Source organism: Cololabis saira, chromosome 20 (assembly GCF_033807715.1).
Source record: "Cololabis saira isolate AMF1-May2022 chromosome 20, fColSai1.1, whole genome shotgun sequence".
Lineage (NCBI taxonomy): Eukaryota > Metazoa > Chordata > Actinopteri > Beloniformes > Belonidae > Cololabis > Cololabis saira.
Window position 1 is genome coordinate 11517199 of NC_084606.1, and position 27719 is coordinate 11544917.

The 27719-nt window shown below is 41.8% G+C and overlaps 1 protein-coding gene across 1 annotated transcript; it reads right to left on the bottom strand.

The window, feature by feature from the left end:
- Nucleotides 1-10160: 10160 nt before the first annotated feature.
- Nucleotides 10161-26702, bottom strand: slc25a11 (solute carrier family 25 member 11). The gene is made up of 9 exons (XM_061710367.1): nucleotides 26469-26702; nucleotides 21814-21966; nucleotides 19658-19775; nucleotides 16880-16968; nucleotides 16702-16792; nucleotides 15032-15122; nucleotides 14838-14937; nucleotides 13072-13123; nucleotides 10161-10727 (listed from the first exon to the last, which is right to left on the bottom strand). Exons 1-9 carry the CDS (start codon nucleotides 26531-26533, stop codon nucleotides 10572-10574), a joined length of 915 nt encoding a protein of 304 aa, XP_061566351.1. The 5' UTR covers nucleotides 26534-26702; the 3' UTR covers nucleotides 10161-10571.
- Between the last annotated feature and the right edge of the window lie 1017 nt (nucleotides 26703-27719).

Below are 27719 nucleotides of genomic sequence, written 5' to 3' on the forward strand. Positions count from 1 at the left end.
GTACAGGTACTACATGCAGTACAGGTACAACACGCAGTACAGGTACTACACGCAGTACAGGTACTACACGCAGTACAGGTACTATATGCAGGTACTACACGCAGTACAGATACTATATGCAGTACAGATACTACACACAGTACAGATACTACACGCAGTACAGGTACTACATGCAGTACAGGTACTACATGCAGTATAGGTACTACATGCAGTACAGATACTACATGCAGTACAGGTACTACATGCAGTACAGGTACTACACGCAGTACAGGTACTACATGCAGTACAGATACTACACGCAGTACAGGTACTACATGCAGTACAGGTACTACACGCAGTACAGGTACTACATGCAGTACAGATACTACATGCAGGTACTACACGCAGTAAAGGTACTACACACAGTACAGGTACTACACGCAGTACAGGTACTACATGCAGTACAGGTACTACACACAGTACAGGTACTACATGCAGTACAGGTACTACATGCATTACAGGTACTACATGCAGTACAGATACTACACGCAGTACAGATACTACAAGCATTACAGGTACTACATGCAGTACAGGTACTACATGCAGTACAGATACTACAAGCATTACAGGTACTACATGCAGTACAGGTACTACATGCAGTACAGGTACTACATGCAGGTACTACATGCAGTACAGATACTACATGCAGTACAGGTACTACACGCAGTACAGGTACTACATGCAGTACAGGTACTACACACAGTACAGGTACTACATGCAGTACAGGTACTACATGCAGTACAGGTACTACACACAGTACAGGTACTACATGCAGTACAGGTACTACATGCAGTACAGGTACTACATGCAGTACAGGTACTACACACAGTACAGATACTACATGCAGTACAGATACTACATACAGTACAGGTACTACATGCAGTACAGATACTACATGCAGTACAGGTACTACATGCAGTATAGGTACTACACGCAGTACAGGTACTACATGCAGTACAGATACTACATGCAGGTACTACACGCAGTACAGGTACTACACGCAGTACAGATACTACAAGCATTACAGGTACTACATGCATTACAGGTACTACATGCAGTACAGGTACTACACGCAGTACAGGTACTACACACAGTACAGGTACTACACACAGTACAGGTACTACATGCAGTACAGATACTACATGCAGGTACTACACACAGTACAGGTACTACACACAGTACAGGTACTACATGCAGTACAGGTACTACATGCAGTACAGATACTACATGCACGTACTACACGCAGTACAGGTACTACATGCAGTACAGGTACTACACGCAGTACAGATACTACAAGCATTACAGGTACTACATGCATTACAGGTACTACACGCAGTACAGGTACTACACGCAGTACAGGTACTACACGCAGTACAGGTACTACACACAGTACAGGTACTACATGCAGTACAGGTACTACATGCAGTACAGATACTACATGCAGGTACTACACGCAGTACAGGTACTACATGCAGTACAGGTACTACACGCAGTACAGATACTACAAGCATTACAGGTACTACATGCATTACAGGTACTACACACAGTACAGATACTACAAGCATTACAGGTACTACATGCATTACAGGTACTACACACAGTACAGATACTACACACAGTACAGGTACTACATGCAGTACAGGTACTACACGCAGTACAGATACTACACACAGTACAGGTACTACATGCAGTACAGGTACTACACGCAGTACAGATACTACACACAGTACAGGTACTACATGCAGTACAGGTACTACACGCAGTACAGGTACTACACGCAGTACAGGTACTACACGCAGTACAGGTACTACATGCAGGTACTACACGCAGTACAGGTACTACACGCAGTACAGATACTATATGCAGTACAGATACTACACACAGTACAGATACTACACGCAGTACAGGTACTACATGCAGTACAGATACTACACGCAGTACAGGTACTACACGCAGTACAGGTACTACACGCAGTACAGGTACTACATGCAGTACAGGTACTGGGGTAACCGTACGGGTCTACTACTCACTATATAAACAAGCCTTCAAAACCCTAGATAAGAAGCCATTCACTTATCATCACTGCCATATTTATAAAAAAGTATAATCTGTTTTGCTGGGAAAATCTTATTAAATACAAAAATATCTGCTTGCTTTTTAAAATCATGCACGAGTTAGCTCCTCCTCCTCCTCTATCTGGCTTCATCAAACTCAAATCTACCTCAACCAGGGCTACTAGAGGTGTAGCTAGGGCTGACTGCACATTTAGAATCAGGGCATTTAGCCAGGCAGCCAGTCTTCTCCTTCACAGCATCCCGTCAGTGGAATTCAGTGCCACAATCAATTAGAGAGTCCCCGTCCTACTACTCACTCAAAAGTAGTGTTAAGAAGTGGCTCCTGGAGAAACAACAGTGTAAACACTGGCCACGGTTATATGATGTTTTTTAATTCAGAATTAATTATTCCGAATTAAAAAATTCAGAATTAAACTATTTTCCTTCGAGTTTACATGGAAATAGTAATTCTGAATTGAGGTTTACATGGAAAACACATTTGATCGGCTTTCTCCAATTCCTCTTAAGGTCTGGGGTTTTGGAAGGTTCTGATTGGATAGGGGGGCGGACCGGAAGAAAAACAAACTTAGCCGCTACAACTTTGAAAAGCTCAAAATCTTTATGTTTGCTGCCATCTGTTGTTTTAATTATTTCCAGGTCCTCCAAGCTATTTATAAATAAATGGTCTCTGCTCTTGACCAGCGTTTACTGCGTGCTGCCATCTTGAAACTTTGTTCCGAAAACAAGCCCAGCGCGAGAGAGAGAGAGAGTGCCCTTGCCTGTTTTTAGCCATCATTAATAACATTTTATGTATATTTCATTTTATGTATATGGGTGTATTACTGTGTAGAGTAAGTTGTAGGTCAGGTGGACTACTCTGCTATATTATATGTATTGTGCATCTACAATTGTGACTCCTTGTTTTATTCTGTCGCCATCAACCTGGCAAGGGTCTGCAGATGAAAATTAGCCTGTTCGCTATATCTGGCATATTTACATTTATGAATGTACTTATTTAAATGTTTATCAATATGCGCTGTCCCTATTCTAAATAAATGAACAAATGAACGAACGTAAACGTCCACCTGCAGCACACCTGGTCGCAGCGTCACCTCAGGAGGTTCGGAGGAATGTGAGAAGGTGTGGCTGCTGAGCGTTACGAGTTCCTACAAGCGGAGGGCTGCGATATTCCCAGCCCGAGGACATGGATGTTCTCCAGCACCGCTGCGTCTGCAGAACCAGGAACCCCAGCCGGGCTCCCGCTGGGCCCCGGCCGGGCTTTCTTCAGTTCTGGTTCAAGAACAGTGCCAGTGTCGTGCCAAAAAGTGATTGCCTGCCAGAATCTGATTTCTCCCCTGAAAATGGGTCTTTTTACCTACCAAAAATTGATTGAAGGCCAAATACAATTAATGGAAGGTTGTTTCTACCTAAATATGATTTGATCTCATTCTTGAGCTTCATAATATAAACATTAAAGCTCACATGATTGCTTTTAACTCTTTTAAAGGACCATTACAACACAAAATAGGCATTTTCACCTGCCAAAAATGGATTGAAGGCCAAATACAGTTAATGAAAAGTTGTTTCTGACGAAATATGACTTGATCTCATTCTTGAGCTTCATAATCTGAAAATCTGGCGTTTTAGCGCTATCGTTCAGCTTTGTTGATACTGGTTTTACTGTATATGGACACTGGGGAACAATTTGTGCTGCCTTGTTCTGAACCAGCTGGAGTTTATTTAAATCTTTCTTAGTAGCATTTGCCCGTACTATTTGGCCTAGAACGGGTCTCAAACTACATGACTCCAACAGACCAGAGCTCTAAATCTGTAAGTTATTCATATTTCTGCTGTGTTCTCATGTGATTACAACAGACCTGGGAGTTGCTGACATGTTTGATCAGTTGTTTCAGAGCCTGGGTGAAAGGCCTCATGGGACGGGGTGATGGAGCGGGGCCTGGCCGGTCCACCCTCGGACCGCCGGCAGCCCCCACAACCTGGAGCTGCCGCTTTGCTCGCGTGACGTGTGATTCCCCTCGACGTCCCGCCCGCTTCACGTCTGACACTGCTTCCATTTAAGGAGGTCAACGCTGAGCAGAAGCAGGAAGAAGCTTCACAGCAGCCGTTTTCTGAGTCAAGTCGAAACACAGCGATGAGAGCGAGGGAAGCGGAAGTGGTGCCACCACACACACACACACACACACAAACACACTCCCTGCTGTCAGCCGCTGATATTGAAGTGTATGTAAGGCGGTAAACCGGGGCTCCTTGTTGGGGCTCCATGATGGAACAAGTTCACTCGCTCAAACACACTTTTAATTCTGTAAATAAACCTGGCTGATGTCCCAGATCTGGTCCTTGTCCCTTGAAGTCTAAGGTCCCCTGAAGTCTAGAGTCTCCTGAAGTAATTTTTTACTTGTCTGCACACATATTAATGGTTAATACCATGCTGGTAAGAACCTAAGGCTTATATATGTGCATTGTTAATATATTTATCTCATTAATATATGTACATATATATAAACATACATATGCACAAGTTACCACGATTAACTAACCCCAAAAACTACAGAGCAAGCATGCAGGTGGACGAGCCGGTGTATCGGTCTATATGTGTGTGTGTGTGTGTGTGTGTGTGTGTGTGTGTGTGTGTGTGTGTGTGTGTGTGTGTGTGTGTGTGTGTGTGTGTGTGTGTGATAGTCTTATCAAAGCTCCACCTGAAGTGTATCTATAGTGGGGGGGGGGGGGAGCAACCCCGCCACCCGCGAGACCAGAGGCCGACACGGAAGAACCCGGAACCCAGGCCACCAGCAACCCCACAGAGGGGAGAAGAGGGCGGGAGGCAACCCACCAACAGCGAGGACCCCCCCCCACCCCCAGCGGCGGCCGAGGGGGCCCGCGGGCGGGGCCCCCACGACACGGGAAGAAGCAGCCAGGGATCCGGGACCCAGGTGATCCCCGGCCACCCGGTCCAGGCCAGACACGCGGCCAGGAGGCCCTCACCCTCCAGGCCAACGACCCCCACCCAGCAGGGGGCCAGCCTGCCCGGAGAGACAGAGCCGCCCCGGCGGCCGACACGGGCAGGCGCACCCGCCCCCATGAAAGTGGCCCTCCAAGACCAGAGGGGCGCCCCACCGCGGAGGCCGCGGGGGGGACCGGAGACGGGCCCGGAGAGAGGGAACCCCCCAACAAGGCGACACCCGTGCAGGCCCGACAACGGAGGCCCCCAGACCCAGGCATCCCATTCGTCTCCTGAAGTCTAAGGTCCCCTGAAGTCTAGAGTCTCCTGAAGTCTGAAGTCCTCTGAAGTCCAACTTTCCTCTTCAGTGCTTTGGACAGTGACATTTTGTCTTGCTAGAAATGTTTGCTAATTTCTCTGTGCACACAACAGCACACAAACAATAACATTTGGATGTAACGCAACAATACGTTACTTACAGATAGCCCATCCTGATGTCCATACAATTGTTATACGTTAGTTGGGCTCAAAGAAGTAGTCATTTTCAAAATGGAAATTATTCACATTTATTATTGAATCTGTGGAGACGGCAAATAGTTTGCTGATAACACATTCATGTCTTAAAAGACAGTCTGTGTAACAAGTCGCTGATTAAAGACAGCAGGCTTATTATCACCAAGTTACTATTATAAGCTGTTTCATAACGCAGCCATAGACTGGCGTAAAGCAGTAATAAACACACTAATAACAGACAGTATAGCAATTTTAAGTTATTTCATTTAAACGAATGACTTCCTTAAATTACTTTTTTGTACAAGATATAATAGTAGCCTATAGATAAGGGGAAAAAAAGTTTTGTTTACTAGAAAAAAAACGTGTTTCGCCTGATTGATGTGATGTTCTGGTCCACCATCTAATTGCTCCGAAAATATTTAGCCCGAGGCCAAATTTACTTGCCGACCCGTGTCATAGACCAATGATTAGCCTCACCCGGCTGAAACGTACCCTCTTAAATCCTCAGTAAGTCGGAATGGGGGTACTTAGTGTTGTCCACATGATTTCTTTGTGTAGGCTTCATTTTTGGGTTATAAAATAAGCTGCATGAATAAAATAAAGGAACACTGAGCAGAGTTAAATTTTGTCATGAGGAAGGAGATGTCATGGAAGAGGCTCAGCTTCTACAGGGACCACGCTTCACCTCTGCTCGGCAACAGTTTGATATCCAGACAAAAACCTTAACAGGCCCACGGTTCTAAGAAGACGCTCTTCTGACCTGGACAAGAAATCTGTGACCCTGAAGAACAGTTTGTTAGTTTTTTTTACCATTGTTCTGATCAAACACTGCGGTTCTGTCTGAAAATGTTTGCTGCCGCCTGCTGGACGCTAGACGGTACAACCAGCAGGTCGGAGCTGCAGCTTTAAGGTCAGAGGTGCAGCTGTCCAGATGTCAGAGGGGTTAGGAAATGTTCTCAAACTTCCAGATCATGTGGTCACCTGCTCATGTGCTGAAACTGACAAACAGAAATTAAAAAAATTCACAGAAAAAACAGAGAGAGAAAATAAAAAACGTTTTTGATTAGCATTCATTCTGAACGGGATGACACTCTGTTGAATTGCATAAGCATATAAAACAACATCAAACACTCCATCAATATGGAACATCCATCAATACGGAACGTCCATCAATACAGTATCCCGTTTGACATCCTCTTCCTGCCTTCTGGATGTTGTTTCCACTCGGCTGCTTAAAGAAGAATTCCCCACAGCAGGTCACGTTATTTGAATGAGTTTTAATTCATCTCTGGCTTCTGGATCTTGTCAAGACCGCTTTTGGGCCAATCCCAATGTTCACCCTACTCACTACCACTAGCCCTCAAAATGAAGCCACAAGGGGTAGGGTTTTGTAATCTTCCCTAGGGATTGGGACACCACTTTCTACGTCACTGCGTGGTTTACGTTCGGGTACGTAAGCGACTGCGTAGTTACGTTTGCACATACGTCACACCATGTCAGGAAGCCGAGTTCTAAAAGCTGTTTTAATTTCCGCTGTAGCGCTGTTAATATGCCACTTTATTAAGTTTTCATATTTTTTCAGGTGTAAAAGTAACCGTTAAGATCCCCAACCTGGGCTCAGTTTATCCAAATAACGCCTGTTAAGAAATTTGCAGCAGCTGGTTCTGCGTAGGCTCTGCGTTGGTGTAACGGGGAACCATAAATCAGCCTTTATTCTGGCGAGATCTGAAAAAACTTCGCAACAGGCAAGCAAGTGATTATGTACATTCACTGAGTGAATATTATGAAAGTAAAATATATATTTCTCGCTAGAAATGTAATCAAAACTCATTTTTATGCAGAAACTAACTCAAAATATTGATTTTATTCACTAAAAATGAGAAATATCCGCCATGTTTTTTTGTTTGATTCAGTCTGCAAATGATTACATAAAGCATTCTGGGAAATTTTCTCTAGTCAGCTAGTCAGCATCTGAAATCCCTCGCTATGAAGGGGTAGATTCATACCCCCTTCCCCTCGTTATGGCCACTACCCCTACATGCAAAGAGGAATTGGGACAACACTACCCTCATGGGAACGCGCAAAATTTAGGGGTAGTGCTGAAAAGTAGGGCTAGGGGGTTTCATCAGTTCTTATGTCCTTTATTGATGCGTCAAAAGCTTTTGACCGCATCAACCACAACAAGCTGTTTCTAAAGTTAACTCAAAGAGGGGTACCTGGGAGCATAGTAAGAATCTTAGCCTACTGGTATGCAAACCAGGACATGAGAGTTAAGTGGGGCAATACTGTATCACTCCCTTTCGGTGTCTCCAATGGTGTTAGACAGGGGGGAATTTTGTCTCCTATACTTTTTAATTTATACATGGATGATCTGTCTAAACGCTTGAATGCCTGTAAAACTGGTTGTATGGTGGGTGATAAACTAATAAATCACTTGATGTATGCGGATGACCTGGTGGTGCTAAGCCCAAGTAGCGCTGGTCTCCAGCAGCTCCTCAACATATGTACTGAGTATGGCATTGATAATGATATCAAGTATAATGCCAGTAAGAGTGTTGTTTTAATCTGTAGAAGTAAAGAGGACAAGGGGCAAATATTTCCTGATTTTAAATTATCTTTTAATTGTCTCCATGTTTGTAGTATGGTCAAATATCTCGGCCATTTTATCACAGAACACATGGATGATGATGACGATATCCACAGACAGTGCCGCAGGATGTACGCACAGGCTAACATCCTCGCACGCTAGTTCAGCATGTGCTCAGAAGCTGTGAAAATTAATCTCTTTAGAGCCTATTGTTCACCACTCTACACTGCTCACTTGTGGTCAAGCTATAAAAAAGTAAGTTTCCACAAACTTCAAGTTGCATATAATGATGCTATGAGAATCTTACTCAAAAGGCCTAGATGGTGCAGTGCAAGTGAGATGTTTGTGGCTGCAAGAGTCAATACTCTCCAAGCTGTTCTTAGAAATGTAAAATGCACAGTTTCATGTGCCGTTTGGATGAGTCTGTGAATGGCATCATTGTAAATATAAATGACCCTGGGAAGAGCTGTGTCAGATACTTCTCTTGTCTCAGGAGACATTGGCTTAAAAGCCTGTATTTGTAGTTCTCCCTGCTGGACAGGTTTTATGTTTTGTATGTATTTTTGTCCTATGTTATGTTTTTGTATGGACCACAAGTCTGCAATAAACTTCTACTACTATAGGGACTGGCCTTTAATCTTGCAGTTATGGACCCACTGCTAAAGAAACCCAGTTTGGAGCCCACGTCTGTAATGAACTCTAGACCGTTATCTAAACTCTGATTTCTACTTGGAGAAGGTGATCTCTGTGCAGCTGATGCCGTTCATGTCTCCAGTAGCTCTTAGTCTGGTTCTGGAGCGCTCCGCCGCACAGAGGCAACCCTCGATAAGGACAATGACCTACTGCTAGGGGCAGATAGATGAATGCTGTACGTTGGTGTCACCTTTGATACGGTTGACATCGTCTTAGCAGAACTTTTTCAATCACTCTGAATACTTTTACCTCCTGGGTTGCTCAGTTCAGAGATGTGGTGTACCATAGGCCTGTGTTGAAAAAAATCGATTTTCCGATTCTAAATCGTTTCTTATATTAATTCCTAAAAATCGATTCGTGTGTCTAAAGATTGATGTTTTTCTTTTCATCATTACATTACAACTTTTGGCATTTTTGTGTTTATGCCCAAAAAAAGGATGTTTTGTTGGGCATGATGTTTTTGCCTTGAAATATGTTTAAAGGTATGAAAACAAAGTTTTCAGTTATAATTGCATAAATTGTCTATATTTCATTACTTTTATTAGTACAATTACTATATACTGTCTTGGGGTTACATTTGCATAAAATGCTACAAACCAAATTCTCAAAAATTAAAAACCCAAAAAAGACTGAAAATGGAAAAAATAAAAAAGGAATCTGGGAAAGAATTAAACCGATTTCATCCGTCTCTGTTTCCTCCCTGGATCTGTTTGATAATTCTGCCCCACGATGTTTCTGAAAGCAGTTCTATCAGCATTCTGGGAGCTGATTGGCCCTTACAGCATCATTAGCTGCCAATACTTGCTGTTGAATCTCAATATAATACTAGTATTAATATGTTGCACAACTACACAGTCATATAATTCATGCAACAGCTCAAACAACTGTTTTAATAACACTAACCCAAATCAATATCGGAATCGAGTCGGATTGAACAAAATCTTGATAATCGATTCTGAATCTTAAGAATCGGAATCGAATCGATTCTTGACATTTGAATGGATCCCCAGCCCTGGTGTACCACAGGGCTCAATACTTGTTCCGCTCCTGTTCTCTATAGACATGCCCCCTCTGGACCAGCTGATTGAAGACCATCATGTAAATCACACTTTTTATGCTGATGACACTCAACTGTACATCCCAGTAGCCTTGAAAATCTCCCCGCTTGTCTCTCTGGCGGCACCAAGGCTGCAGCATTCGGACCCGGACGCAGCTGCAAACCCAGCCATAGGTTTTTATTCTCCTTCAGTGCCAATTAGACCAATATTACAATTCACTGCGGAGGCGGTTATCAGTGACTTTCACACACAACACATTCTGAAACTTAAGTTTTTTATTCATCCCTCTGTTACCATGGTAACCAACTGACGCCACGGTCCTATGGGTGGTTGGGAGAGGGGTCACAGTCCTACAATAAGACTTGTCATTAACAAGATTGACATCAGTGAATGATGTCAGAGACTTTATTTTACACTCTTTTCTTTACAAAAAGATCTGAAGACAAGTCTGTGTATGTGAGTGTTTGTGCGAGTGTGTGCGTGAGGTGGAAATGGTCCATCCCTGCTCTAACCGTCATTGTGGAGCTTCATGAAAACACGTTTTTAAAGGAGCAGTGTCTTGTTTCTTCAAATTAAATTAAAAAAAACTCAGCGCCGCTCCTTTAAATCTGCTGCTGATGTTGATGCCGCCGCCCTCCGGCGCTCGGGGACGTGTGCCTGGTGCTCGGTTAGCGGTCGAGGACGTGGGTCTTGTAGAGGCGGTTCATCTGCTCCAGGAAGATGAAGGTCAGGACGGTGTGGGGGCCGAGGCGGGCGTAGTACGGTGTGAAACCTTTCCAGAGCGAGAAGAAGCCCTCCTTCCCCACCACCTTCATCAGGACGTCCTGAAAACACACACCAGAACACGTGAGGACACGGGAGAACACAGAGTTGATGCCCCACAGTGAGATTCTTCCTCCTTAAAAACGGAAAGATATTATTTCACACTATGTTGGAGGTCAGATCCAAACTAGCGGTGAAGGAGGGACTCTGCTCCAACGGTGCTAATCTATGACCAGACCAGAAACGAGGACCAACAGACCCGAAACCAGGACTTACATACTTGAAACCAGGACTAATAGACCTGAAACCAGGACTAATAGACCTGAAACCAGGATTAATAGACCTGAAACCAGGATTAATAGACCTGAAACCAGGATTAATAGACCTGAAACCAGGATTAATAGACATGAAACCAGGACCAGTGGACCTGAAACCAGGATTAATAGACCTGAAACCAGGATTAATAGACCTGAAACCAGGATTAGTGGACCTGAAACCAGGACTAATAGACCTGAAACCAGGATTAATAGACCTGAAACCAGGATTAATAGACCTGAAACCAGGATTAATAGACCTGAAACCAGGATTAATAGACCTGAAACCAGGACCAGTGGACCTGAAACCAGGACTAATAGACCTGAAACCAGGACTAATAGACCTGAAACCAGGATTAATAGACCTGAAACCAGGATTAATAGACCTGAAACCAGGATTAATAGACCTGAAACCAGGATTAATAGACATGAAACCAGGATTAATAGACCTGAAACCAGGACTAATAGACCTGAAACCAGGATTAATAGACCTGAAACCAGGATTAATAGACCTGAAACCAGGATTAATAGACCTGAAACCAGGATTAATAGACCTGAAACCAGGATTAATAGACCTGAAACCAGGATTAATAGACCTGAAACCCGGATTAATGGACATAAAACCCGGATTAATAGACCTGAAACCAGGACTAATAGACCTGAAACCAGGACTAATGGACCTGAAACCAGGACTAATAGACCTGAAACCAGGACTAATAGACATGAAACCAGGACTAGTAGACCTGAAACCAGGATTAATAGACCTGAAACCAGGATTAATAGACCTGAAACCAGGATTAATAGACCTGAAACCAGGATTAATAGACCTGAAACCAGGACCAGTGGACCTGAAACCAGGAATAATAGACATAAAACCAGGATTAATAGACCTGAAACCAGGATTAATAGACATGAAACCAGGACCAGTGGACCTGAAACCAGGACCAGTGGACCTGAAACCAGGACTAATAGACCTGAAACCAGGATTAATAGACCTGAAACCAGGATTAATAGACCTGAAACCAGGATTAATAGACATGAAACCAGGACCAGTGGACCTGAAACCAGGATTAATAGACCTGAAACCAGGACTAATAGACCTGAAACCAGGATTAATAGACCTGAAACCAGGATTAATAGACCTAAAACCAGGACTAGTGGACCTGAAACCAGGACTAGTAGACCTGAAACCAGGATTAATAGACCTGAAACCAGGATTAATAGACCTGAAACCAGGATTAATGGACATAAAACCCGGATTAATAGACCTGAAACCAGGATTAATGGACATAAAACCCGGATTAATAGACCTGAAACCAGGATTAATAGACCTGAAACCAGGACCAGTAGACCTGAAACCAGGATTAATAGACCTGAAACCAGGACCAGTAGACCTGAAACCAGGACCAGTGGACCTGAAACCAGGACTAATAGACCTAAAACCCGGATTAAAGGACCTGAAACCAGGATTAATAGACATGAAACCAGGACCAGTGGACCTGAAACCAGGATTAATAGACCTGAAACCAGGATTAATAGACCTGAAACCAGGACTAATAGACCTGAAACCAGGATTAATAGACCTGAAACCAGGACTAATAGACCTGAAACCAGGATTAATAGACATGAAACCAGGACCAGTGGACCTGAAACCAGGATTAATAGACATGAAACCAGGACCAGTGGACCTGAAACCAGGATTAATAGACCTAAAACCCGGACCAGTAGACCTAAAACCAGTAAAGGAGCTGAAGATCCGGATCATCTAGCTACCATGTGAAGTTGGTAAAGATGAGCCCTCCGGATGGGTCCAGGTGGAGCTGCTTCTGTGGCTTCAGCCAGAGCTCAAGTCTCTTCATGACATGAGAATGAAGGTTCATTTTTTTCAGCGCTGAGAAACACACGTGGTATTCGCTTCATCATTTGTTCATATAGAAGTTAATATCCCACTGATTATTTTTGAAACGCTGAAATTTCCTGAAACGAGTTTAAACAATGCTCAACTACACTGATAAAACAAATAAATCCTTGGAGATGATGTGTGGGGATACATTTATATGTAATAACCCTGACGTGTGCCACGTGAACTCACCAAACCGTTCTTGTACTCGGGTTTCCCGTCAATCATCCTCATGCTCTGGATCCTGGAACACAAGAACCGCCGTTAGACAAGGAATAGACCAGGGGTCTGCAACCTTTATTATCAAAAAAGAGACATTTTCCCCCACATCTACAAAAAATATTGTCGGGAGCCGCAAGAAATAACAGAGATTTTAAAAGTTTTCATCTTTTATTTATTTTAGCGGTTACAACCCCTAAATATAACAGAAGTGCAGTGTACTTTGAAGTAAATTAAAATTAAATTAAATTGAACTGTAGGCCTATTTCAGTCTATATTTGTGTAAAAATAAAATAAAAACAACCTCACTTTAATATAAATAAAAAATGTAGCTGCAGCTTAGCAGCTTTAAATATTACGTAAGAGTCCTTGGGTTTCTTGAAAGGCGCTATAAGTACAAGTTATTATTATTATTATTATTAGTAGTATTAGGGCCATGCAGGAAAAAAAAATATTTGAGAGGGGAAGATTTTTTTTTGTGCACTTCGAGAAAAAAGTCAAGATTAATGTTGAAATACAATTTCGAGAAAAAAGTCAAAATTTCGTGAATAAAGTCAAATTTTCGCCTTTTTTCTCAACATTTCAACATTAATCTCGACATTTCGACTTTTTTCTTGAAGTGCATAATGAAAAAAAAAACTTCCTCCTCTAAAATATTTTTATTTTTCTCCTGCCTGGCCCTAATACTGTTCCGTAAAAAATGAATATAGAAATTAAAAATAGTTCTTTTAAAATTAGATGGCATCAACTCAAACTCCAAGATAACTGTCCAACAAAATAAACTAATAATATGACTAAAAATGAATTCAAAAATATAATTTATTTATGTTCAAAGTTTTTTTCAGGGTCAAAGGGAGTCGCTACAATGAGGATGAAGAGCCGCAGGTTGCAGACCCCTGGAATAGACGTTTAAGATGGAGGACGACGACGACAAGAAGAAGAGGGAGGTACAGAAATAGTCATGCCGCCGCGTGGATGCGTCTGCGTGGATTTATGTGTCTGATGTCTATGTGACTTGAATACCAGGGAGGAAGTTCTCAAGAAGTTTTCTGTCCCACGAACCTGGATGAAAGCTGTGAGTGAGTGTGTGTGTGTGTGTGTGTGTGTGTGTGTGTGTGTGTGTGTGTGTGTGTGTGTGTGTGTGTGTGTGTGTGTGTGTGTGTGTGTGTGTGTGTGTGTGTGTGTGTGTGTGTGTGTGTGTGTGTTGGGGGGGGGTGGTCAAGGGGATTCTGTGTGGGTATGTAGGGGAGGGAGGAGCGCTTTTTTTCAAGTTTTTCAATTATTTTATTTCTTTTGGGGTAATATTGAATTGTAATTATAATATCTATATATATATATATATATATATATATATATATATATAAAACATTTTGTTTGGGCTATAAAAAACAAAAAAGATATTTGTATTGTATTCTATTGTGAGCAATGCTGTACAGGATTTCTTTTTGAATAAACAAATCTTAAAAAAAAAAAAAAACAACCTGAGTGACCAAAAATACCTGGCTACAGATACAAAAGTCTTGCAACAGATATTGCAGCAGTTGCATCAAAGGACAACAGAATAGTACCAATGTTAGCATGGCTGATATAACTCATTTTATTTTCCTTCTTTTCCCTCCCCAGTCATTTATAGTTCAATGTACCACAATCAAAAAGGAATGTCTAATTTTCATTAATCAATGTTCAATAAATTGTTATGGATTACTTATGGATTTCTTATAAAAGAAGTGCTGTCTCACCTCGTCTTCACGATGTCCACCGGCATCGACGCTGCCGTGGTAACGAGGCCACTGATCATACTGGCGCAGAAGTGACACAGAATGTCGTCACCGAAGTATCCTGACAACACACACAGTCAGTGAACACAACAGCTCTGGACTCTACTGTGGTGTGTGTGTGTGTGTGTGTGTGTGTGTGTGTGTGTGTGTGTTACCTGAGTCCAGCAGAGCCTGTTTGGTCTGGGAGTACGAGGCCAGCTGAGCTGCGTTCACCACCACCGCTCGGGCCATGGTGGGAATACACCCCTGCAACACAGATAACACAACTATGAGACATCTACACTGGTACTCGTCTCAATGCTGCTCAGCAAGAAAAAAAGCTGTTAGTCATTTTCAAAAGACTGTTGAAGTGAAGGAACCAGGACGGCTCTGTGGACTGATGCAGCTGAACAAGAGATGTTGATGTTCAAAACAATCAGCATTGCAAAGCTCATGGTTGACATTAAGCTAAATTTGCACCTTTTTTACATGTTTATTAGCCTGTACAAACTAGCAGTTTGAAACAACTTCAACTGTTCAGCAGCTGAACTAGAAATATTAGCGTCGCTCTGACTTTGGTAGATTCATCAGATGAGGTCGTCTCGGTCAGTAACAGATGAGTCCGAGTCTAAGTCCATGTTCTCAAGTCCCAGTGAGGTGGCAAGTCCTCAGAATTAGAGCCTAAAGCTCAACAAGACGACCTCACTCTGACTCTAATCTGTTCACTTTGTCCCTAATGAAGGTTTACACTCATCATCGTCTCATCAACTACGGAAGAGTATTAGGGCCATGCAGGAGAAAAATATTTGAGAGGGGAACATTTTTTTTTATTGTGCACTTCGAGAAAAAGGTCAAATGTCGAGATTATTGTTGAAATACAATTTTAGAATAAAGTTGAAATTTCGCTTTTTTTCTCAACATTTCAAATTTATTCATGAAATTTGGACTTTTCGACTTTTTTCTCAAAGTGCATAATGAAAAAAAAGTCTTCCTCCTCTAAAATATTATTTTTATTTTTCTCCTGCCTGGCCCTAATACTCTTCCGTACATAACAGACTACATGGAGTTGATCAAATTCATGAAAAAAATCTTTTAAAACTCTGAACCCGATATCAAAAACCTAAAACAACTTTTATTTTCAAGCATTACGTGCACCAACGAGAAGCTTGATCCAGCATCACGCTCACAGAAACCTTCATGAATGAACTGCACTGCTTCAAACACCCAATTGGGACAGAGATCAGGTTCTGGTTAAACCCATCCAGACTCTGGTTCTACTGTCTGGACGTGTTGGATATTCTAAAACAGGGGTCGGCAACCCAAAATGTTGAAAGAGCCATATTGGACCAAAAACACAAAAAACAAATATGTCTGGAGCCGCAAAAAATGAAAAGTCTTGTATAAGCCTTAGAATGAAGGCAAGCGGGGGAAGATTTTATTTTTCATTATGCACTTTGAGAAAAAAGTCGAAATATCGAGAAAAAAGTCGAAATGTCGAGGAAAACAGTCAAAATTTTGAAAAAAAAAGTCGAAATGTCAAGATTAATGTTGAAGTACAATCTTGAGAAAAAAGTCGAAATGTTGAGAAAAAAGTCAAAGTTTCGAGAAAAAGGTTGAAATGTCGAGATTAAAAAGGACAGGAAAAAGGAAGAAAAAAGAGAAAAAAAGAAAAAAAGAGGAAAAAAAGAAGGGAAGAAAGGGAAAAAAAATAAAAGAAGAAAAAAAGGAAATAAAAGGTCAAACATTTTTGAAAAAGCTCCAGGAGCCACTAGGGCAACGCTAAAGAGCCGCATCTAGAGCTGCGGGTTGCCGACCCCTGGTCTAAAAGGATGACGAAGACTCTCACCCTCCACAGCGTGGTGAGTCCTTCCTCTCGGGTGATCCGAGCCAGGGCGTTGAAGACGTTGCTGTATCCTCTCCTCTGGTCCGCTGGCAGACTGCAGACACACATCAGCATTACACACACACACACACACACACACACACACACACACACACACACACACACACAGGGCTCATCTCACCGGCCGTCCGCCGTCATCCTGATCAGAGCCACCTCCGCCGGCGTCCCCACAAACGCTCCTGTGGCACCAGCCGTCATACCGATCAGAGCCTGCAGGGGGAGCAGGTCAGCACCATGGTTAATAATAATAATAATACATTTTATTTATAAAGCGCTTTTAAAAGATCTCAAAGACGCTTCACAGACACAAAGATAAAACATCGAGATCAAGAAAATCTAAAATTAAAAACCACAGGATAAAAAGATAAGAGATAAAAGATAAGATAAAGGATAAGAAACACATTAAAAGCTGTTCTGAAGAGGTGAGTTTTGAGATGTGATTTGAAGGTGGGTAAGTCTGTGCAGTTGCGGATGTGAGATATATATATATATATATATATATACACACACACACACACATACATACATACACACACACGCGCATATAAAATTTTTGTTCAAACAGAGGTCTGCACAATATCAAAATGTATAAAACAAATGAAATAAAAATACTGCCTGCATATATAGAATAAAAATGCTTCTTGAATAAAATAAAACAAATATCCCTTTCCTGCATAACAATTAAATTAAAATACACTGTGCAATTAATACAATGTAGACAGGAACAGGCAGACTTTTCCACTGAGGTTGACAGTGCAAATAACAAAACATTTGTGCAAATCTCAAATAATCCAAGTCAATTTGTCACAAAATAAGCTAAATCAAAATCATTTAAAAAATTTTTTTTTTTTTTTTTTAAATCAATATAAACGATATTGTCTCGTACCATATCGCGTTTGAAAATATATCGATATATATTAAAATCTCGATATATCGCCCAGCCCTAAATTGACCATTAATAATTTCACAAAAAATAGGCAGTTTTACTGTGCAACTGAGGTTTTGAATTTTCAGGTAAATCTTGTCATCTGGAAAAAACATCAAGGTCCATCTGCTATAATCTGCATCCATCCCTGGCACAGCATCAGATATTATATTCCAGATGAAGAGGATTTGTTTTGGGTTTGGGTTTGTAGGCAATCTCAGGCTTTTTGACTTAGTGAATGTACTTTCTCCTTGACCGGGAGTACTGGGGTTCGCCTTCACTGATACTCTTCCCCATGTAATGATTGGCTCGGCCCCGAGTGAGCAATAAGTCTAAAACACACACACAGGCCCCCGACGTAAAGGCCAACCAGCAGACCTAATGCACGTGTTCTGGCTGTCTCCCAACCTCTCCACCTTTTGGATAAGTGTTTTTAAAGACGTTTAAAGACGTTTGGAACCCAGTTGGTCCCTGATCCGATCCGTGCTCTTTGGTCTAACACCAGAGGAATCTCCAGCTGCCTTACCGGATAAAGCCCATTATCTTACCCGCTTTATCCCTTGCGGGGTCACGGGGGTCTGCTGGAGCCTATCCCAGCTCATTTTAGGTGAGAGGCAGGGGTTACACCCTGGACAGGTCACCAGTCCATCACAGGGCCACATATAGACACACAAACCATGCTCACAATCACACTCACGCTCACACTTACGGGCAATTTTAGAGTCATCAATTAACCTAATATGCATGTTTTTGGACTGTGTGGGAGGAAGCCGGAGTACCCGGAGAAAACCCACGCAAGCACGGGGAGAACTTGCAAACTCCACACAGAAAGGCCCCTGCCGGGCCTGTGAGGCAACAGTGCTAACCACTAAGCCACCGTGCTGCTTAGCCCATGTTATTACAGCCTTTACCACTACGGAAGAGTATCAGGACCATGCAGGAGGAAAAATATTTGAGAGGGGAAGATTTTTTTTTATTGTGCACTTCGAGAAAAAAGTCGAAATGTCAAGAATAAAGTCGAAATGTCGCCTTTTTTCTCAACATTTCGCCTTTTTTCTCGAAATTGTACTTCAACATTAATCTCAACATTTTGACTTTTTTCTCGAAGTACATAATGAAAAAAAAAAATCTTCCTCCTCTAAAATATTATTTTTATTTTTCTCTTGCCTGGCCCTAATACTCTTCCGAATTACCACACCCCTTCCTTTTCTCACTGGGTCAATGATGTTATGTACTTCTTAAAGGAGCTTGAGGTCGGATTGTGGCAAGATTTATGAAAAAAATCCGTATACATTTTAAGTTTTCTAGTAATAATGTCAGATGAAGCGTTCCAAACCCAAAAGAATGAGCCCTCTAGTGTATCTCTCCTTTGCCTTGAACAGGCTGTTGCTGCAAAATGTGCTGCAATTCGGTCCCGATTTTCCCGCGCTGGGCTGCAGATGTGACGTCACATGACGCTGCATGTGCGTTCTCCCCGTTCTCCCGTGCCGGCTTCACTGTTGGCTGCAGTACCCCCAACAGCCGTCGTGGTGAAGGGTGGCGCTAGAGAGTCTCATTTCTTAAAAGGAGCCTCATGCTCCTTTAAAGCTAGAAAAAAAAAATCAAATACACACTCAAGGGATTCTCTCAATCTTTATTCAAAATATGGAGTCCCTTTATAGACTTCTATGACTCCTTACAGGAGCCCATTGACAATGAATAGGATGGAACTCACACACGATCGATCGCAGCAGTGAACACTCCCCTTTTTATGTTTATTTTTTCCCTTTTCACTTCTGTTCTATTACTCCTCAAGTGTGCTTTATATCTTGTAAACCTATGGGCGGGTGTTGGAATGGTGGACTCACTGTGTCAATGTTTCAGCTGAACATTTTGGGGATTAATGTGCAAATTGAAGTCATGCATATGTCCTGTACTTTTCATCTCTGTGTGATAAATGTAAAAAAAAAAAACCAATAAAACACACGGACACACCTTGAGGAAGAAGTTTGGCGGCCGGCCGTCCTCTCCGGTCATCTTCTCAAACAGGATGGTGTAGATGCCCAGGCGGGTGGTGGTGTAGGTCGCCTGACGCAGCAGACCTGCGGACAGACTGACACCAACACCGACGTCAGTCCCGACTCCACCACCCTGTTGTAACCCCACCCTCCACTAGAGATGCACCATCAGGATTTTAAGGGCCGATCACAGTGTGAAATCCATAAATTCTTCAATATTGTTGTCTCATGTACACAACACTGACATTGTATTATTAGGTATCAAAATTAGGAGATGAGAAAGTGTCATGAATTAAACACTGTTTTATTGCAGGCTGATGTGCAATATTTCACCCTCTAGAGCAGGGGTGTCAAACCCATTTTGCTTGGCGGGCCGGATTTGACCAATTTTTTTCTTGCGGGCCGCACGCTCAAAATAACAAAACCGGTGCAGAAAATGTTTTCTCTAATTCTTTTTTTTTTTTTACTATTGTTATCTAATCCAATATCAGATTAGTTCATTTTAAAGGAAATATGCACTTTGTTTACACTCTAATTATGTAAAATATATTTCTTCAGGATCTTTTCTTGACATTTCTCGTTTTTTTTTTTCAAATTATGTAAGATACTTTTAATATCATTTTACAAAGATAAACAGAAACAAATATGTTTTTTTTATATTTCGCTTTTTTATAGGAAATTTAATTAAAAGCAAAATCTTTCTTATTACATCCGAGAGTGTTTCTTTGTGATTTAGAGATTTTTCCAGTACAATTAAGTGTATTTATTTTTAAAAATTGGTGCGGATATTTACGCCAGTGTGCCGAAAAAGTCAGCACTTCTTTTTTAACTGTTTTACTTTGTCACTTTCCTCGTATTCAAAACTGAAATTCTCAGAATAAATATCTTCTCATCTTTTTTAGCAGTGATATTTTTCCTGCGAAAATATATAATAGTAGTCAGTTAATAAAAATAAACGACCGTCTACAAAGAAATAAAATCTGCAAATGCATTTTAGAAAACTAAAAAAATGTCGAAACCTGCTCTCTGACTGTATGTAGTGAGTATAACTCAGACGGGGTTTCATCAGTGAAATAATTACGACTTGGCAGCGCATACAGCGGATCCAAGCAACTAACTACGCGTTTAAACCCGATGTCTTCTACAACAAAAAGCAGCTGATGATCAAGGCTTATGAGTCCATTACCTTACGATGTAGTTCTTTATTTTTCTTGCTGTTTCTGCTGTCGTTTATAGGTCTCTGTTACATTCAGCTGAGTTAGCGGCGTTGCTGCACGCTACTGTTCTTTATACAGGACTGTCTCAGATTATTATAAATTAGAATATTATGATAAAGTTCTTTATTTTCTGTAATGCATTTAAAAAAACAAAAATGTCATACATTCTGGATTCATTACAAATCAACTGAAATATTGGAAGCCTTTTATTATTTTAATATTGCTGATTATGGCTTACAGTTTAAGATTAAGATTCCCAGAATATTCTAATTTTTTGAGATAGGATATTTGAGTTTTCTTAAGCTGTAAGCCATGATCAGCTATATCAAAATAATAAAAGGCTTGCAATATTTCAGTTGATTTGTAATGAATCCAGAATGTATGACATTTTTGCATTACAGAAAATAAAGGACTTTATCACAATATTCTAATTTTCTGAGACAGTCCTGTATACTCCCTGACGTGAGAAACTTTAAAATGTTATCAGCTTCGTTGTGTTGAAATTCTTTTGTAACATTCCTCCTCGGGGTATCTCCTTTGCACACAGCTTGCAAACTGCGAATTTGTGGTCCTTTTCGGACATTGTAAAACTCCCAGACCGGCGACGCCCCCTCAGGACACCTCTGTCTGAGATGTGGGAACGCACGCAGGGGCGGCAGTTTGTTGTTGTAAACGAATCTGCCTGCTTTGAACTATTATTTTGAGAACTCCGATCAAACCCGATAGGGGCATTATTGGGCGATATCGATCGGTGCATCTCTAGGCATCGTCCAACGCCCCCATCATCCCATCCAGGACAGCAGCCTTCAGCTGGATCTGATGTTCCTCCGACTTGGACCACATCCTTGCCCCCCCTCCCCTGCTCCCGCCCACCTCCCCCCCGGCTGCTGACCGGACCCTCACAGCTTTCTCTCACCCGGTGTAGATGCCGCCGACTCCCTCGTTCTTCAGGATGGAGAACAGAGCGTGGAAGCTGGTCTTGTACTCTCGAGCCGTCGTCCCCTGACCGCTCAGCTGCATCCTGTTCTTCACCAGGTCCAGTGGCTGGACGAACACCGTCGCCCCCATCCTGGACAGACACAGCCACGGGTTACAAACAGCTAGATTGAAACACACCCAGGGAGGTGAGACGTGACGACAGTTCAGCCGCTCCAGGGTCCAGGTCCTGCTGGTGTGTCTCTATGAATGCAGCTGTACACAAACATTACATCACAATGACATCATAGCTGGAGGCGGGGCTAAGGAGAACTGGATGGAAACACTAATAGCTGCACACAAGTCACACAGATATGCGACTCTTAATGGACCTGAATCTGGATCTGGACCTGAATCTAGACCTGGACCTGAACCTACACCTCAACCTCAACCTCAACCTCAACCTGCACCTACACCAGAATCCAGAATTGGGCCTGGATCTCAACCTGAATCTTTTTTATAACATAAATATTTATCAGACATGTGTTTTTATTTATAGGGTCTTAAAGGAGGAAAGCATTCCTGCTCACCTCAAAGACTATTTCACTACAAACTCTCAGGTCCATACTTATGCAACCCGTCGAGAGTTAGATCTGCATCCTCCAAAATGTGTTACAACCAGGGGTAAATATGCAATACGGTACAGGGGTGTCAAACTATGGAATACATATTCCCATTTAGCAAAAAAATGCTTCTCTGTACAAGATTTTAAAGGATGTCTCAAACACCACTTAATTTTTGTTTTGTAAATGGAACTGCTCTGGCATAAGTAATGGATGTGCTGAAAAATTTTACCGCCTTGTGTAATCTCCTTGAAATTATTTTTTGTTTTTGTTCATTTGGTTTGTTATTTAGTCGTATATTTTTTGTTTGTTTCTTAAATTATTAAATTGTACTCTATCATTTTTCATTTATCCGATCATTTTTCTTTTGTGTAAATTCTTTGTAATTTTCCTTTAATTTCTATCATCTATAGATTTCTAACTGCTCATTTGTATATTTTGTTTTTATAAGTATGATATTAAATGTTATGTTATAACTATAGGTGGAGGCACCTGATAAGCTCTTTTGAGTTTTCGCCTCTTCCTGCACTTTAATTTGTAAAGTTGGTAATTTTATTTGTGTAATGTTTAACTGTGCAAATAAATAAATCTAAATCTAAAAATCTAAATCTGGACCTGGATCTCAACCTGAATCTGAATCTGGACCTACACCAGAGTCTAGACTTGGGCCTGGACCTCAACCTCAATCTGGAACCTGAATCTGGACCCAAATATGTACCTGGACCTAATTGTGGACCTGAACCTGAATCTTGACCTAAATCTGAACCGGGACCTCGATTTGAATCTGGACCCAAACCTGGACCTGAATCTGGACCTAAAGCTAATCTGGACGTTGGTCTGAATCTGAATGTGAATCCAGGCCTGAAACTAATTCTGAATCCAAATTTGGACCTGGTCCTGAATTTGAACTGCAAACTGGACCTGAATCCTGTGCAGTCCTCTCTCTATGGAAGATTCCAGAACCAAATTCTAAAATCTCGATTCAACCAATCAGGAGACAGCTAAGAAAACAACCTCTCAGGTACCAGAACCCTGACATTTCCCACGGGTTCCCACCCGTCCTGGAAAACGAAAAAAAAAAAGGACTAAACGCTTAGAGACAAAACTAGCGACTGAAAGTTGAAAAGTGTCGCTAGATGTGAGGGTTTTCTCTCCCACGGTTACGAGCTCCTCCCTGTCCTGTGTTGAGTGACAGGTGGAGGAGAGCTGGAGTGGGCGTGGCCTTCACTGAACGGGATGCAACTGTGATTTCAGCAGAGCGGGAGGTAATTACAGGTAACAGGTGATCTTCAGCGCTGCTCAAGGTTTCTTCCCTCCTAAAGGGGAGTTTTTCTGTTTGGCTTAAGGTTTTTCCTCCCACTGGGGGAGTTTTTACCTGCAGGTGTTTCTGTTATGTTTATGTAATAATTGCTCGGGGCTCATGTTCTGGTCTCTGGAAAGATCCTAGAGACAATTTCTGTTGTAAAAGACGCTATATAAATAAAATTGAATTTATCCAGTATTTCACACTTGTTTTATCATCTGACAATAGAAAGTAAGTGGAAAAGCTTTAGGAACTCTGTTAGGATCTGTGCACAGATTGATGGGGGAAGAAATTAGAGAGATTAAGGACTTTTCATGTCGACTTAACCCTGTTGATTTCAATAAAAGTAGTTGTCAACAGAGTGAGATGCTCACAGAGACCACAGGTAGGAGAAGAACTCTTAATTACAATGTTGGCTTAAAATTTCCTGGAAAATAATTTCAGGGAAATAGTGGGAACCCTGGTTACGTCACCGAAAACACGAACCACTGGCGGCAGACTGTCATAGACACAAACACTGGTTCGGAGATCCTCCAACCAACGTTTGTTGGAAGTGCCCAGGTCAAAGCAGAAGCGCTGGGGTGACCGAGCCTTTTCAGTTGCCCCAGGCTCTGGAATCAGCTCCCCTGTGACTTACGTGTGATCTCTGACCTGGGCCTTTTTAAATCTAAACTGAAAACGTATTTATTCAGGGTGGCTTTTAATACCCAGTAGTGTGGCAACACTTTTTTATACTTTGGTCTTGATGGTATGTTTTATTCTGCAAGCACTTTTTTGTCTTGATTGTATGTTTATTCTGTAAAGCATTTTGGTTCACCTGTAGGTCGATGTAAGGTGCTATATAGGGCTGAAACGATTCCTTGAATAATTCCAGTAATTCGATTACGGTACAAAAAATGATCGAGGAATTTTCTCTGCCTCGAGGAATCGTTTAATTTTGCCAGCCCAAGGCATTGGTATTTCGCCCCCAAGACTACATTTAATGCGGCACAACGCGCTGACGCCGTGCACGTAAAGGAAGAAGAAAGAGGCGGCGGATTTGTTTGGTTTTAGTAACATGTTCAGGCAATGAGTATGCAATGGTCCAGACGGGAGACACATGTAGCTCAGTGCTTAACTTTTATTTTTAATCCACGCTATATTCTTCTGGTCCGTTCTCCTATATGTCCCCCCTCTAACCCGGTACATACATAGGTTCCTCTAAACATCTGTTCCCGCTACAGTTTTAACTAAAAGAAAATGTGCTCATAAGGTCTCATAATTTTATTTTGAACTCTGCCAAAACTTAAAATCTTAAAGACTTTAACTTAAACTTACCGTAACTAGAACTTAAAATTTGCTTGACACAAATGAAAGTTCAATTGAAACACGTGGGAAAAACACCTAACCTTTTAAGTTATGTGTGTTATCAGGTGTAATGGCATTTTTAGGTTAGAAATAAGAATATTTCTTGGTAAGATACTTAGTTTTTTGAGTGAAGGCGATGAATTTGGTCAACTGGTGTAAGTTCAGGGTTTTTAAATGCACAGCCATGAACCTACTGTATTATATAATTTAATCTTAGTGATGTCAATTAACATCTAACATCTTATGTATATTTATAATTGCTCTTTAACTAAACAAAAATATGTTTTATCCGATTACTCGATTAATCGATGGAATTTTCAGTAGAATACTCGATTACTAAAATATTCGATAGCTGCAGCCCTAGTGCTATATAAACAGAGGTGTCAAGTAACGAAGTACAAATACTTTGTTACCTTACTTAAGTAGAAATTTTGGTTATCTATACTTCACTGGAGTAATTATTTTTCAGACGACTTTTTACTTTTACTCCTTACATTTTCACGCAATTATCTGTACTTTTTACTCCTTACATTTTAAAAACAGCCTTGTTACTCTATTTCATTTCGGCCTTTAAATAAAAACTATCCAGCTAAATTGCTCCATCCGGATAGAGTGAATTTGGTTGTGGTTGTTTCAGATGTTCTTGTCCAGTTTTGTTCTTACATCCGTTCCCTCAGATTCCTGCAACTAAACTTGGATGTACATTCCACTAAAGGTTAGGATAAATGATAACACGCCTCTGAAGTTTGACTTTTTGCACCATTACAATACTTATAGGCAACTAGTCATCATATCTCCTGCTCTCAGAAACACATGTTAATGCTCAATAGTACACATATATGGTTCTTTAATATATTTGCATTATAGATGCATTCATTTTCAATGGCTTTTTCCCCCTTACATTACTTTTACTTTTATACTTTAAGTAGTTTTGAAACCAGTACTTTTATACTTTTACTTGAGTTGATACTTCAACTTCTACAGGAGTATTTTTAAACTCTAGTATCTATACTTCTACCTGAGTAATGAATGTGAATACTTTTGACACCTCTGTATATAAAGTACATTTACATTTACATTTACATGACACATACATTGTCATGGCAGTGACTGGTTACGTCAGAGAAACAAACCAGTGATGCCCATCATTGGTTTGTGTTTATGAGCAGTTTACCTCATAATAAACCCAAACCAGTGCTGTTGTGATTCCATCACGACTCCTCCCTAACTAACACCAGTGTTACAGTCTGGCTCAGCTGCTGTCAGGCTGTTACCGGCCCTGCAGATAGAGGTGGTTAATGATCGACCCCGTCAGTAAACGACCCTGAGGGTCGTTCATCTCTCTCGACCTCTGACATTAGCCCGTTAGCCCCGGCTACCTACCCGGCCAAGCCCCCGAACAGGAACTTGATGGCCTTCGGGGAGGTCTTGGGCTTCGCCTGCGCCATGCTCGTCCCCGGCTGCTCGTGACCTCGTGACCTCTGACCCGCTCACAGTCCTGCCTGCCTGCCGGAGTGCCGGAGTGCCTCTGGGCCGGACAGTCCCCCTGGTCTAGGCTGGTACAGCGGCGAGCAGCAGCAGCTACGCAAGGTGACTCTCTGCAGCGGACACGGAGACACACGCAGCCCCGCGGACCAATCACAGGCCGAGCTCCAGCGAGGACCAATCACAGGCCGAGCTCCGGCGAGGACCAATCACAGGCCGAGCAGAGCTGAGGCCGAGGACCAATCACAGGCCGAGCTCCGGCGAGGACCAATCACAGGCCGAGCACCGGTGTTCTGTCAATTTCTGCTGCTTTGCCAAAAAATGCTCCCTAATGGTTTTCTACCTTTGTAGAGCTACAATTTTAGTGTGTTTTACTCCCTAAACCACTTCCCTTTCCCCCAAGTGGTCCTTGTCGCTTGCCAGGCCGTCATTGTAAATAAGAATGTGTTCTTAATGACCTGCTTGGTTAAATAAAGGCGAATGACTGGATGAATATCAAATAAAACGATAGAATTGTTTGTTTTTTTTCTTTATCGTATAATGTTCACAAAGTGTAATGCAATTCATGTTATGGGTAGTGTATTTTTGAAGGATCAAATACTCAACATCCCATATTATCAATCAAACTTTGAAAAATCGACTGTGCGCATGCGCAGAACCACAAAGTAGCATTTCTCGGCAGGTAGCAGAAATTGGCAGAACACCTGCGCGGACCAATCACAGGCCGAGCTCCGGCGAGGACCAATAACAGGCCGAGGACCGGTGTTCTGCCAATTTCTGCTGCTTTGCCAAAAAATGCTCCCGTATGGTTTACTACCTTTGTAGAGCTACAATTTTACTCCCTAAACCACTTCCTTTTCCCCCAAGTGGTCCTTGTCGTTTGCCAGGTCGTCATTGTAAATAAGAATGTGTTCTTAATGACCTGCCTGGTTAAATAAAGGCGAATGACTGAATGCATATCAAATAAAACGACAGAATTGTTTTTTTTCTCTTTATCGTATAATGTTCACAAAGTGTAATGCAATTCATGTTATGGGTAGTGTATTTTGAAGGATCAAAATACTCAACATCCCATATTATCAATTTGGCATGGCAATCAAACTTTGAAAATCGACTGTGCGAACCACAAAGTAGCTTTCTCGTCAGGTA